Below are 15443 nucleotides of genomic sequence, written 5' to 3'. Positions count from 1 at the left end.
TATAAAAAAAGACACCCCCCACCCAAAAAAAAAAAACAACAAACAACACAACTTTAAATGATGGAAGAAAAAATGACTCGACAAATTCTTTTTAAAAAATCAAATAATAAAAATAAACAAACAAAATATTTACAAAGTACTGAGACATTTTGTATGCATGAAATATACTCAACAACAGTAATCACTATTATAAAGTTCAAAGTATAATTTTTTCTTTCAAAATTAATGCAAGAATAACTTTTGACAGGATAGACTACATTAAAAAATGTATGAGATTTCAAATAATATGTACTCACGCACACACACACACACACACACACACACACACACACACATATATAATATATAATATATATATATATATATATATATTTAAAAAATGTATGAGATTTCAAATAATATGTACTCACGCAACACACACACACACACACACACACATATATATATAATATATATATATATATATATATATATATATATATATATATATATATATATATATATATTATATATATATGTTGGTGTGTGTGTGTGTGTGTGTGCGTGAGTACATATTATTTGAAATCTCATACATTTTTTAATGTAGTCTATCCTGTCAAAAGTTATTCTTGCATTAATTTTGAAAGAAAAAATTATACTTTGAACTTTATAATAGTGATTACTGTTGTTGAGTATATTTCATGCATACAAAATGTCTCAGTACTTTGTAAATATTTTGTTTGTTTATTTTTATTATTTGATTTTTTAAAAAGAATTTGTCGAGTCATTTTTTCTTCCATCATTTAAAGTTGTGTTGTTTGTTGTTTTTTTTTTTTGGGTGGGGGGTGTCTTTTTTTATAACTCAGCATCTAACGAAAACTGCATTTACTCGTATATGAACAATGACGAATTGGAAGATCAACTCTTGTTATCTTTTCACCCCACACCCCCTCTCCTATTTCAGTCTTTGTCCTAGCTAAAGATTCAAATGTATTGGGGGGGGGGGGGGGGGGGTCGAAGATGATATATGATATGATATTCTTTTTTTTTTAATATTCTTTCCATTTCATATTATCATCATTATTATTCATGTTGTGTTATTTGTTAGCATTTGAGTGTATTCCGTTTGCAGGGATCTGTGCTTGTGTGTCGATGGAAGTCTTAAAGACATGTTAACAGATTGTTTTTTAAATCTACTGCTGTCCCCTGTTTGAACTAGTCAGTTTGTTTTTTATTCTAACATTTACGTGGGTCATTGTCTATGCTAATTTGAACATTTCGGACTGACCTATCGTCTTTCTTTTATACTGGTGCTGAAATTGCATAGAAACCAAATGTCACTCATTGTGTTCAATATAATACAATTTAAAATATCAATTGATGCTTCCTTGTCCTGGATTTCACAACTTGGTTTGCCCATGCCATGGCTGTAGTCCTTTATTAAATAGGTAAATAAAATTGAAAAACGACTGTTGAGGGATAGTTCCTTTAAAATTTTATTTATTTATTTATGTGTGTGTTTATCACGATTTTTTATCTTAATGATCATCTCGCTAAGTGAGTATGTATTTGAAACTTATTTCAGTGTCTCCCTCTTGTTGTGGATCCAGTGTCTTTGTTAAAATATTAGTAGTTCCAAGCAGGACACGTAGGTACCTATATTGCTGATGAGATATTTTTAGCTTTTTACTCTATTTACTATTCCTTTTATTTTGAAGTGCAGATACACATCTCTAAATCCAATATAATTGTCTGGTTGTTTGTGCACTATTTCACTTTGCTTAAACGTTGATGTGACTAATTTGAATATTATGTCATAAGCGCCGTGAAACTTTCCTGAATATGTATGTTGGAATTATTTTGATTCTCCAGAAGTTGTTTAGATTGTTTTATCTCTTGATGAGAACTTGTCAATCAGTTCTTTCATCTTTTTTAGATGGTTTTATTTTTAGATCTTAAATAAGCTTTTTTTTTAATGGTTCATGTTAATGTTTCTAGTGATCAATTTTCTATCCAAAATATTGATGAGAGCTTTGGTCTAAACTGTTTCTCTTCAGTTTTCTGCATTTTTGACATTGTAGCTAATTGTCACACAGTATTTCAATACATGAGCAGTGGTGCCAACCTTACGTAAAAAATGATTATTTTTACGCATTTTCATTCACTGTATATATTTTGCTGAGGATTGTACGCATTATTGAATTTCTATTATTAAAATTTATTTAACATTCATACACTTTTTTGGTGTCCTTAAAAACACAATATGGTTCTTGGCTCATCAGATTTATACATGGATTTGGAAGTTGATCATCTATAAAGTGTAAGCTTATTCATTAACTTAAATATTGATTCTATTATTGCTTGTATGGTCTAACTGCCCATTTAGTGCTAATTATCGTTTTTGCGGAATTGTACGCATTTTTTTTTCAAAATCTGACTCATTTTGGCTCTCCATTGTACACATTTACATGGGCTAGGGTTGGCAGCACTGCATGAGCAGGTAACTTTCAAAAGCTGCCAAGTCACATTCAGATAGAAAACGAGTTGACTCTCAATCAAGCACTCTAGTAGATACATTAGAATCATCAGATAACCTTTGAAGGGTATTATTATATGAGGAATACAAGGCAAACATATATTCCTCTTCCAAGTCACCAAAAAAGATGGCAAAAAAGGCATTTTTTTCTGAATGAAAAATACTCGAATAAGCAGGTTTTAAAAAATTACCTTTTCACATAAAATGGCATTAAATTGTTACTTTTGCCACTTGTCCCATATTAAGGCACTGCATTTAATCTGTGTATTTAAATTGAATGATATCAACAAAAGTAATAGCATATCAATATATTCCATCATTGCTTGCTTCATTTTGTCGTATTGGGCATTTATTTGCTCATACCAAAATCGTGTTGATCACATTTTGCATTTTTAGATTTAACAGCATTTGAATGCGTGACAATTTAACGTCTATTTCTTTTAATATCTGGATGTTGCAAGCCTTCCACATCACCTTACTACACAATACCTCTACGTCTAGGCAAGATGCCGATTTGCTTGATTTGTGTGTTAAAAATGTTTATGTCTAAGGCGTAGTTAGATACCTAAATTGCTGATTGGATATTTTTGCTCTTTACACTATTTACTTTTCCGTTTGTTTTGAAGTGCAGATACACACCTCTAAATCCTATCTGTTGTTTGTGCATTACTTCACTTTGCTTAAACGTTAATATGACTATTTTGAAAATGTCATAAGCGCCGTGAAACTTCTGAACCTTTCCTGAATATGTTGAGATTGTTGTATCTCTTGAGGAGAACTTGTCGATCAGTTCTTACCAAAATTTTGTTGATCATATTTTGCATTTAGATTTAACAGCATTTGAATGCGTGTAATTTAATGTCTATTTCTTTTAATATCTAGATGTTTGTTGCAAGTCTTCCACATCACACCTAACTACACAATACCTCTTCGTCAAGGCAAGATGCCTATTTGCTTGATTTGTATGTAAAAAATGTTATGTCTAAAATGGTTTAAACTGTCCGTTAGGGTCTTGCAATAATTTTTTTTTTTATTGTTTTAAAAATTAGAATTATTTCGTGAACTCTGGTGAAATGTGCACTGTGTATAGATGCTTATATATGGACAAATGAGTTGTGAATATTTGATGACAATGACAGGCAGAGAGATAAATATATATATAGAAGGAGATAAACAGAAAAAAGACGGAATGATAGAGAGAGAGAGAGAGAGAGAGAGAGAGAGAGAGAGAGAGAGAGAGAGAGAGAGAGAGAGAGAGAGAGAGCATAATGTATTCCCATGTACTTACTAATGTAACATTTTTCCTCGTTTAAATTATGGTTTCAAAGCCGTATGTGTGGGCACATTCGGTTTGCAATGAAAAATACGTTCAGCTGCTTATATGGACAATAAAAAAGCTACGCTGCAACCCAAATACAACGAATCCTGACCCAACGAAATCTCGGATTGAACAAATTTTGTAAGTGAAAAATCTTGCCAGTTTGTTCTGTTATTTATTGCGGTTATTTATTTATTTATTTATTTATTTGTTTTGTTTTGCTTTTGTTGGGTTTTTTTTTTTGTTGTTGTTGTTGTTTTTTTCTGTTTGTTTTTGTTTGTTTGTTTGTTTGATTGGGTTTTTTTTTTTTTTTTTTGGGGGGGGGGGGGGGGGGGGATATTGGTTTGTTTGTTTTTTTCAAGAATAAATTATACATATTTGAATTACACTTCGCATTCATCGCTAATACGGATTTAACGAAACTCTTATGTCATATCCGGCGGCATCGTTGTATACGGACTGCACAATAGCAACTTATTGACCTGAATCTCATCGAAGTAACAAATCAAAATTAAATTTGTACTCAGAAACGTAGGAAATAAAATTTCACATTTGTTATGCTATTCAAATCTCAATAAAGCGTTACTATACTTATCGTTTTTAAATGTCTTTTATGCATGTATATATATATATATATATATATTATTTTTTGTAATGTCTTTTTTTTTTAATATTCGTTTGACAATCGATTTTGAATTAAATCTAGTCAGGTCATATTTTTAACCAAGATGGCTGATCGTAATTTGTTGTTTTGTTGGTTTTTTTTTGTTTTGTTTATTTTGTTGTTGTTATTTGTTTTTTGTTTTTTTTTTCTTTCTTGTGTTTATCTTTTGTCTTCTAACCAGTGGATGGAGATCCCCTCAGTACGTCAATCCACACCTTTGCTATCTCTCTTATCCCATATACCTTACCTTTTTTCCTTTCTACTTGTCCATGTTCTGGAAAGAGGCCATTTCGCTCCACCTTAGCCTTTTTTTTTTTTTTTAGGATTTGGATAGATATTTCTATTTATAGGGAACGATTTTATATTATCTCTTGGTTTATCTGTAATTTGGTGTTGATGGTATCAGTATATGAAGTGTTTGTTTTTTTCTGTTGTAATTATTCCAGTGCATTCCTTTCGTTTTGGATCCTTTCATTTGCGTGCATCTCAAACTAGATCCATGGATAAATTATACATTACTTTTTTGGGGCTTTTTTTCTTTTTTTGTTTTTGTTTTGTTTTATTTTGAAAGAGGGGGGGGGGGGTTGTACTATTCTATTACGTCTTACTTTCTCTGGAGTGCATGTTGGTTCATATCTGCCCTCTTTCCCCCCATTTGTATCTTCTGAGTTGCTTTCTCTCTTTGTCGTGGAATGGGGTTACTTGGTTTTGTCCTGGCTTTTACCGGACTTACTGTGTGGGATTCCTGTCCTCCCATAGTAGACAGGGAGGTACTTACTGTGTCTTCTTTCCTAATATATATATTTTCCAAAATGCTTTCTGGCTTTGTCTCGGGATGAGATTACTTGGTTTTGTCCTGGTCCTGGCCGGATACCCTAGCTGTGTGGGTGTGACAGTCAAGTGCATAGTTAGAGTTTTGAGAGATGATATTTGTTGTCTTGTATATCATCTCCCTGCTATTGATTTTTTGTTTACTTATTATATATGATTTGTAAACATTTGAGTGTATTCCTCGTAGTGGGGATATGTGCTTGTGTCTGGATGAGACTATTTTTTAGGTATCTCAAACTAAATTCTTTGATAGTACGCTCTTGAAATCTACATTTGTTTCCTATTTGAACCAAATCCCCTTTGTCTTACCTTTTCGTGGGTGCTTAAATTTAATTCTAGAACCTTTAACTATCCCATGTTCTTTACTGGCGCTGATAATATATAATAATAATAATAATAATAATAATAATAATAATAATAATAATAATAATAATAATAATAATAATAATAATAATAATGAAGCGTTTTTAAAGGGCACACTTCCACTCAAAGGTGCGCAGAGCGCTATGGAAAAAAAAATATATATATATTAAAAAACAAAAAAACAAAAACAGTTAAGTTGCAATCTATTGTTAATCAATGCCCAAATTGAAATATACATCAGACTAAAAGGCACGGGAAAAAAGTTCTGTTTTCAAATTCTTCTTTTTATGGCCTTAATGTGTTGCAAGAGCCGTAAAACCCTTAAAATCAAAACAAACAATTACCAGACTACTTGGCTGAGGGGGAAACAGTCAAATGTAAAATGTTAGTTTTAGGAGTTTATATTTTTTTTTCCTTGTAAATGATCTCTCTGTTATGTACTGAACATTTATAGTATTCTCTTGTAGTCTACATCTGTTCCCTATTTTAAGCAATTCCCCTTTGTCTTACATTTTTCTTGGGTGCTTTGATTGCATTTTCAGAATTTTTGGACTATCCCATTTTTTTGGTGCAGATTTAACCTAAAAATGTTGCAAAGCGCCGTAAAACACTTAAAAACAAAACAAAAACATTAGTCCAGATCAATTGTCTTTAAACTGTCACTTCATCTTTTTGCTGCCGCTGAATTAATAATAATAATAATAATAATAATAATAATAATAATAATAATATAATAATGATAATAATACATGGCATTTATTTATATCGCGCATTTTCATTAATGTGTGATGCTCAATGCACGTTATAAATAAATATACAAAAGTTACATATATATATATATATATATAACGTATACAATGATATCAATGACATCAGTATATGTATAAGCTTATCCACATCATGAATATAATAATGATAATAATACATGGCATTTATATCGCGCATTTTAATCACTGTGTGATGCTCAATGCACGTTATAAATAAATATACAAAAGTTACATATATATAACGTATACAATGATATCAATGGCAGCCGTATATGTAACATCCTATCAATCTCTTGAAAAGGTAAGGTTAAAAAGGTAGTGCTTTAACAATGATTTAAAACTATCAATAGATTTTGCTTCTCTTATCCTTCTGGGCAGGTCATTCCACACAATGGGTCCTGTGTGGGTTATAATAATAATAATAATAATAATAATAATAATAATAATAATAATAATAATAGATTTTGTAAAAGTCAAAGAACAATTTTTAAAAATATAAAAATCAAGTACAATATCAGTTAGAAGGAGTCCCAAGCCAACAGCAACACTTCACATGTAGGACAATGCATGGCGCCTGTAAGGAGCTATTACACATTTTGTTTTGGACATAGATAAAGGTGATACCTACTCATTTTAAACTTGAGTGTGGTGAGACAATGTGATTAAAGAGCCTTTTCCAAGGACTCATCATTGCGCTGCCCACTTTGAACCATGGACCTTCGTGTCAGAGGGCGACTGTCATTTCACGAGAGTTCACAAGCGCAAAAATAAACAAAAAATGAAATCTAAATAGGCATGTCTCATTTTCATGTAGCTTCTAAATGATTTCCTTCTTATACAACATTTAAAGTGAGGAAAGATAAAGATATGTAAAAACGTGAATGAAACAGTACCAGACAAAACAAGAAAAAAAAAAGATCCCAAAAAATAAGCCTACTAAGCAGTGTATGTAACATCGTATCAATATCATGAAAATGTAACGGTAAAAAGGTAGTGAAATCAAAGCTAGAGGTGCCTAAATGAGCCAATAAAGCTAGAGGCGCCTAAATGAGCCAATAAAGCTAGAGGTGCCTAAATGAGCCAATAAAGCTAGAGGTGCCTAAATGAGCCAATAAAGCTAGAGGTGCCTAAATGAGCCAATAAAGCTAGAGGTGCCTAAATGAGCCAATAAAGCTAGAGGTGCCTAAATGAGCCAATAAAGCTAGAGGTGCCTAAATGAGCCATAAAAAGGTAGTGCTTTAAAAATGATTTAAAACCGTCAATAGATTTTGCTTCTCTTATCCTTCTGGACCAGACTAAACAATAAAGAAAAAATATCCTTAAAAATAAGCCTACCTCGCCTATCTACATTTGTAGGAAGAGGAAGACTATGGGGTTTTTTTTTTTTCTTGTATTTATATTTCTTGCTTTGACTGGCACTGTTTCATACACAATTTTTAGGGTTTTTTTTATCTGCTCCCTAATTTCTCAAAGTTAGGAAAATATGTGACACATTACCCCGAACCAATGTCATGTCATGGTGAACCAGGTGGTACCAATTGAATTTAAAAGTCATTATGATCAAGATAACGTTATTATTTTCTTATCATTTTAATAAATTACATTGAATCTCGTACGTATAAAGGCATGTTAGTGTATCGTGTATATATCATAATATTGTTATAAAATTTCTTTTTACTGGCGCTGATATGACCTAAATGTGTTGCAAGCGCCGTAAAACCCTTAAAACCCAACAAACACACAATTAAATTTTCATCGTCATCTTGACATAATGCAGTACTCGCCGAATTCTAGCATGCCGAATTTCAGCACGTTCTGTAATACAGCACGTTGGAGCTGGGTAATCGAATTTTATCTTTATTATAATAAATCTTTACCTACCATGAGCATCGGATTTCGGCACGTTCGGATTCCAGCACGCTTTTTTGGCTTCTTCCGAGTGCGTGCTAGGATCCAGCGAGTACTGTATAGTATAGGTTATTGAGGTGATGGATCTCATGTGCAGACAGAGTGAGATATAGACAGAATGTTCGTGTTAGCTGTGTGGGATGATGTTTTCCAGAAGGGAGAGAGAAGGGGGGTGGGTGCTATTAACTCACTCAATCCTAACACCGACTATATCCGTTGTTTATCCGGGTTACTTTTACCCCATGCCTATTTGTTACATTTTTCTGAGACAAATTATAGGCGTAGATATTATCAAAGCTAATGTTTTTATTTTTTACATGTTAATGGTTCTTAAATAAAAATATCTATACAAATGCTCACTTTTAATACATTTTTTAAATCCAATTTTGAAAAAAAAGCAAAAATCTCTAGGATTGAGTGGGTTAAAGAGTTTTAAAGAAGTAAACAATCCAGCTGCATCTCTCGCCAGGTGATTTAGTTTGAATGAGGAGGTGCACTTTTTGAGACACTCAGTATTTATTTATTTTCTTCTTTTCTTTTTTTTTTTTTTTTTTTTGGTCTGCCCGTTAATGAATAGGAACCTCAACCCCCACGTCAACACTATTCGTATAATTTCAGACATTAAAATTTTTTTTAAAAAGATTTTATGAAACAGTGCCAGACAGAGCAGAAAAAAAATATTCATCCGATGAAAAAAAAATACAGTATAAGAAGGTAATACTAACGAAAAAGTTATAATGGAAAAGGCTTCGGGTAGGAACAATACAGACAATGGACGGTTCGGGTGAAAACCTTCGTCAGTGCAACAATAAACAAAATAGACGATATAAGTTTATATTCCATTTATTTTATTTGTTTTAAACGTTTCGAACCCAGGACCTTCCGATCCGAAAGCGAGTGTCATACCACAAGACCACATAGCCGCGTAGTGAGTACTGGCATAGACATTGGTGGCTAAAATCCTGCTGATTAAATTGTTAACACGACATCTACATCCTGTAGAGTGCCGGCAATTGTTGGTTGTTTTCTAATTTGTTTTGTGATATCTTTTTTAAATTTTTTTTTCTTCTTATTAGCTTTTTTTCCTTCTTTCTTTCTCTTTTTTTTTTTTTGGTGGGTTTTAATTTTGTTTTCTTTTTCTTTCTTTTTTTTTTAAATCTTATGTTTTTCACGTCTGAATAATGTTTGCTCCTGTTGACTGCAGATAATTATGACCATCGTGGGCGGGCTTCTTAATCCAAAACAGGCCATCTGGAATATTTCGCCCATTTATTATCAAGACGAGAGGCCCACGATTCACTTGTAACTCACTTTTCAGTCGAGCACACCGAACTTGCCATGATTTTTTTTTTAATTCATATTTTCGATTTTTTAAAAACAAACTAGATAGTTTTCTTGTTTATTTTCAGGGGAAATATTTAAAGATGAGAAGCTACAAAAGCCCAAATATACTCCGGTTCTGTGATGTGTCAATTCTTCAGCTGTATGATGTACATACAGTCTTGTAACAAAGATTAATGTCCTTCAACGCCATTAGACCCATGGAGCCGGAGTTTTTCCCAATTTCTATAGTACAAAACGGACAATAGCAATTGCTTGCTACCCTTTAAATAGGATGCTAGTTTATCGTGAAGTAATTTTCGCCAGATCTAGAAGAACCAGCAACCCAATCACTGTTGGGTTGACAGGAGGATCCAGAAAAGTAACAAAGTTTTGCGCAGTGGTAATGTTAGACTTGGTCATTAACGGATAAGTGACAGTTGGCATACAACTCTTGCTCAGGCGTTGAGTCCTTTATGCACATTATCTCGACTCAGGTGTGTGAGTACTGGCCATAGACATTTGTGGCTAATGTAAGAATGTTGGTGAGGACCTCTGAATGACGAATTGAACTATGTGAGATGAAAATTTGATTTTACTTTATTTTATTTTTTTTTTCGGGGGGGGGGGGGGGGGTAATGGTTTCACGCACCTTGCGTTCCTTTTAAGTTATTTCAGCGCTGGTGACAAAAATGAAGTAAATGAGACTTAACATGAATGAGACAGGACGTTTATAGGACACTATTAAATCTTTTATCGGCAGTAACGGTGTTACCTGCCAGGAACTCGTTTTACACCTGAGAATGTTGAAAACATGTGAATAAAGAGCCTCTTTCAAGATCTCAACTTTGCTCTATTCTATCAAACTTGAGCAGTTATATAGCGCAAAATCAACTAAACGTGTTCAACGCGCTTTACAATGGGCCCCTAGTCAACAGCAACACTTAACATGTAGGACGGGAGACACCTGTTAGGCGATATTACAAATTTTCCGACAGAGACAACGCTGTTAACGAACAGGTACTAATTTTACACGAGTTTGGTTTGAGAATGTGAGTAAGAAGAGAGAATGTGAGTAAGAAACCTTTTCCAAGGACTCAACTGTGCGCCACTGAGTGTGGAACTCGAACCCTGGATCTTTCGAGCCGCAGGCGAGTGTCATACCGCTAATACCACAAGACCACATAGCCGCACAGCTGGATTCGGGCCAGGGACACAATCGCCATCCCATGAAACTACATTGCCGCACCAAATAGTTTTGAAAGACAATGATAGGTATTAACATAAAAAACAATAGTCAAATGGGATGGATGCTTCAATTTGATATACGAAAACGGATAATATGGACGTTTCGGGGTTCCCCTTTGTCAACAAAACACGATGGAGTTATTTATTCACCTTAACAACGCCATTCTCTCATCTCTCATTCGTCTTAGCGTTTCGCTCAAATTGGCTGTCTCGATTGCTCAGATGGTAGAGCTCTCGCTTCACGAGCAAATGGACCGAGATCGATCCCGGGTGCAGTCGAGATCTTTTTTGTTAATTTGATACCCCCCCCTCTCTCTCTCTCTCTCTCTCTCTCTCTCTCTCTCTCTCTCTCTCTCTCTCTCTCTCCTGCCCACCCAATGGTTGGGTAGCTGGGTGTGTTAGATCTGACGGAAAGTATTTTGCGCTAAACTAGCGCCCTATCCAAAGGGTGGCAAGCAATTGCTATTGTCCGTTTCACGCTATAGATATAGCGGGATAAACTCCGACTCCATGGGCCAAATGGCTCTGAAGGACTAATTTAAAAGTTAATAAAATTTAGCCCCCTTTCCAATTCACTATTGTTACTAATTTCTTCGAGATTGGTGCAGCAACATTTTCATTATGATAATATCAACATAAAACCACAGAATCAAACTGTCAAGCCTACAATGAAGAAAAACAAAACTATCTAAAAGATAATATCCTTTTAATCAGATATAGATAATAATACTTAACTCTCTCCTTACCAGTCAATTTCAGGATTTTCCCCAAAACATCACATCCAACTAACACAAAAATATATTTTTTATCACTCTTACACAATAGCAGTAAGTTCTTGCGATAAATAATTTCTTTAGCAAAACATGCTCTAGAACATACTGTTCATTTGCTTCAAATATTATGATGAACAAGAGAAATTTAAACAAGAAAAATGTTGGTTGTACCGTAACGAATGTGATGATCTTCCTGTAGTTGCGGGTTAATGTATTTGGGGGACAAAAAAAAAGGTTCTTGCACTCTCGTATCTGTAATTTCAAAATAAATTCCAATACGTGGTTGGTCCGATTGGGAATATCGACGGGGATTCCAATCGTAGGAGTGCGAGAATCATATACTATCATACACATTGATCTCATGATAATTTATCTCACTTAGTCTCTTAACTCTCTCCTTACCAATCATTTTCAGTATTTTTCTAGAAATGGCAGGCTTACCCAGCAGAAAAACGGATTTTAAAAACTCAAACAATCTCTCTTCAAAACAACTTTATGTTCTTATTAATTAAACAAAAATCTGAATAAGAACAAATGTATATTGTGTCGTAAAAAATATGACGATTTTGCTGTAGGTGGTAAGGAGAGGGTTAAAATATACTGAAGACACAATGAGTGACCCTTCGCTTCAACACAGTATTATGTCCGGACTAACACGGCGCAGTAAAATAATTATAATATACATCGCTTTGAGCACGTTTAGTGGATATTGCACTATAAAAAATCTCAAGTTTTAAATGATTACCTGAAGTATTAATTTTGACTGAAATTTATATGCTTTACTGAAAAGAATGAATGGTTTTCCGTGAATTGTAAAAAGCCCAAATTTTGTTACATTAGTGATTTTAACTCAAAATTTAATTTTCAGCGTGAATTTACTCCTGATATATTACCGTTTTTAAACTGTAGGTCACAAATAGAGCACGAGAATCAATATTATGAAAGATGTAAATTGCCGTAACATTGAGAAGCCGCCTTTTTTCATATTGGACATGACAAAAATGTTTCACTTCAAACGATTGAATGGTAGTAAAAAAAAAAAAAAAGTATTTCTTCAGAACCATTGGGTCCATGGAGCCGAAGTTTATCCCGGTTTCTATAACGTGAAACAAACAATAGAAATGGCTTTTTAACCTTTGGATAGGACGCTAGTCAATCGCAAAGTACTTTTTGACAGATATACCCAATCATTGCTGGGTGGAAAGGTGGGTCAGAAAAAAAATATCGGGATCGAACTCCGTCCCTTTGCGTGAGATGTGATCAATGGATAAGAAACACGATCATTTGTCAAAAATCCCAACAATCTCGAGTTTAAGATTTTTAGATGAGCTGAGGTTTCTCTTAATTCATTAATAATGGGTGTAAAAATTTCCCGCCACATTAAAAATCTATGTGTTTTATCAGTACACTGTATACAGTGTGGTTTCATCAAATTCTCTCTCTCTCTCTCTCTCTCTCTCTCTCTCTCTCTCTCTCTCTCTCTCTCTCCCTCTCTCTCTCTCTCCCCTCTCTCTCTCTCTCTCCCTCTCTCTCTCTCTCTCTCTCTCTCTATCTATCTATCTATCTATCTATCTATCTATCTATCTATCTATCTATCTATCGATCTCTCACTCTCTCTCTCCCTCTCTCTCTATCTATCTATCTATCTATCTTCCTATCTCTCTTTTTCTACCTCCCCCCCCCCTCTCTCTCTCTCTCTCTCTCTCTCTCTCTCTCTCTCTCTCTAAGAATAAACACATGATTTTTTATTTCCTTTTTCAATACAAACTCTAATTACATCCGTTCCAGTGGAATTCTTGTTCAATATTTATTACCATATTTATCACGACTCGTGAATGGATGTAACGCAAACTCCGGAATTTCTTGATCAGAAATATCGTTATTTTTACAGAAACATAGGAGTATAATATAAAAAAATATAATTTTTGTTACTTTGATACACAGTTCTCTGTTGCTGTACAAAATGATAATAAGAAATCGTCCAATGCTGTGGGGTGTTTACATCTTCAGATAAATGAAGGGCGTTTTGAGTTTGTGTCTAGACTATAAGCAACAACACTATCAGGTCTTGAAGACAACATGGAGATGGAATAAGGGTTTAACCCTGGACATGTGCATGGTGTGCTTTGAAAAAGAGGGGTGGTGCAGACTGGAGCAGTGGATACGGAAATGGAATGAGTATTCCTCTGTGACGTTGAGATATTATGTTCATCCGTGCTAGAGGAAGATGCTGGTGGCGTTGCTTGAGATATCTGCGGTCCCGTTGTGTGTTGTTGGCTGTGTAAAGCGTTCAGACTGCTGTTTCCCAGAAGACTTTGATGGGGGTGGGTCGGGAGATGAGGATGATGTGATGAAAAAGGTGTAGGATTGTGTGAAACTGAATGAAGAGCCGGGTGGAGTTGGCCAGGAGTCGTCCCTGACAAAGCTGCGGGCGGGATCACTGGAAAATTGTGGTGATGGTTGGTAATGTAAGGTGTCGTATGGATACGGCTGTGTGTAAATGCTGGATGTGAACCTCCAGATCGATAGATATCATCAAGGAGTTGGCGCATCTCCTCGATTGTTTTACTAAGCATTTGGATATAGTTTTTAGCCAAGCTTAGCGTTGCAATTTTGCTAAGCTTTCTGACAGACGGCCCTTTGGCGTAAGGCATGATTTCACGCAAAGAATCCATCGCTGAATTTAGGTCATGCATCCGTTTCCTCTCTCGGCTGTTGATTTTAGTTCGCAGCTCGCGAATTTCCTCAGAGGATACGCTCCTGTTTGAACCAGTGCTGCTTAATCTGCGGGATTTGTGTGAAGAGTCGTGGGTGGATGGCCTGTCGGTGTTTTCAGGATCGGTGAAATAGTCCACAGAGTTGCCGGGTGTCAAATGGTAATGACTTCTGGTATTGCCGTCTCCCGTGACGTCAATATTCTCATTGTCAAAGCATTCATTGTCCGTGGCATCGGATGATAGGGTAGATGATGTACTCACGGAATGAGGTCGATGGCTGGTGCTCATTTTGTCCAATAAATTCTTTGTAATCTAGTGGTTCAAGTTCCTCTTGTCAGGATTTGAGGTGTTCACTGTTTTACAAAAAAAGAATTTGAATAAGTGTAAATTAACTTGTCTTAGTTTTTTTTTTTTTTTAAGCATTATAATACCATGTGACAAATTGTGTCAGATTGGTTATATGTCGATTGGACCAGACTTTGAACATTGAATTTAAGTTATAGATTTAAGATACATGAGATTTGATTGTGTCTGGTTTGGCCATATTAATTGGTTGGGGGAGGGGAGGGGGGTTAAAGTCTATTTTTTCCCCTGTATTTTTCTTATGTGAATAATAAGAGAGAAGTTGGGTCTTCGAAACTGTCAATATTTAAATGCATAGCGTTGATTGCAAGCCAGAAAGCTATTTATATGTAGGGCTGCCTTTTTTAAATGCATGTTTCAATTTACATTGATAAGATAAATTGATAAATTAGGCTTTGAAATGAATGATATCAATCTAACAATTAATTTAGCATCATAAATTGGAGACATTGATGAAGTATAATTGACAGCTTTTGTTTACAAAAGTGAGAATGGACAATTTTATAAGCGCCTTAACTTCGCATAACATGCTAATTTACCATATTATTAGTCTTCAATTTGATGAAAGGAAGAAGAAGAATTTTTCCCTCACCTTAATTCACACACGAATCAAAAATGTTTGTAGCACGGGCGTATTATTATTTCCAAAATATAAC

General features: G+C 34.4%; 1 protein-coding gene across 1 annotated transcript; it reads right to left on the bottom strand.

Moving 5' to 3' along the window:
- Positions 1 to 13484: 13484 nt before the first annotated feature.
- On the bottom strand, positions 13485 to 14771 carry LOC144969584 (uncharacterized). Its single transcript, XM_078908729.1, has one exon. The coding sequence runs from the start codon at positions 14710 to 14712 to the stop codon at positions 13714 to 13716; it is 999 nt and encodes a 332-aa protein (XP_078764855.1). The 5' UTR covers positions 14713 to 14771; the 3' UTR covers positions 13485 to 13713.
- Positions 14772 to 15443: the final 672 nt, after the last annotated feature.

Source organism: Berghia stephanieae, chromosome 3 (genome assembly GCF_034508935.2).
Source record: "Berghia stephanieae isolate SIO BIC M18660-M18661 chromosome 3, UCSD_Bste_1.3, whole genome shotgun sequence".
NCBI classification, from domain to species: domain Eukaryota; kingdom Metazoa; phylum Mollusca; class Gastropoda; order Nudibranchia; family Aeolidiidae; genus Berghia; species Berghia stephanieae.
The sequence above is the reverse complement of the archived record's forward strand: the minus strand, read 5'-3'. Positions and strand labels throughout refer to the sequence as shown.

Coding starts and splice junctions, on each gene's coding strand:
- LOC144969584 (XM_078908729.1), bottom strand. CDS start 14,712: ATGAGCACCAGCCATCGACCTCATTCCGTGAGTACATCATCTACCCTA.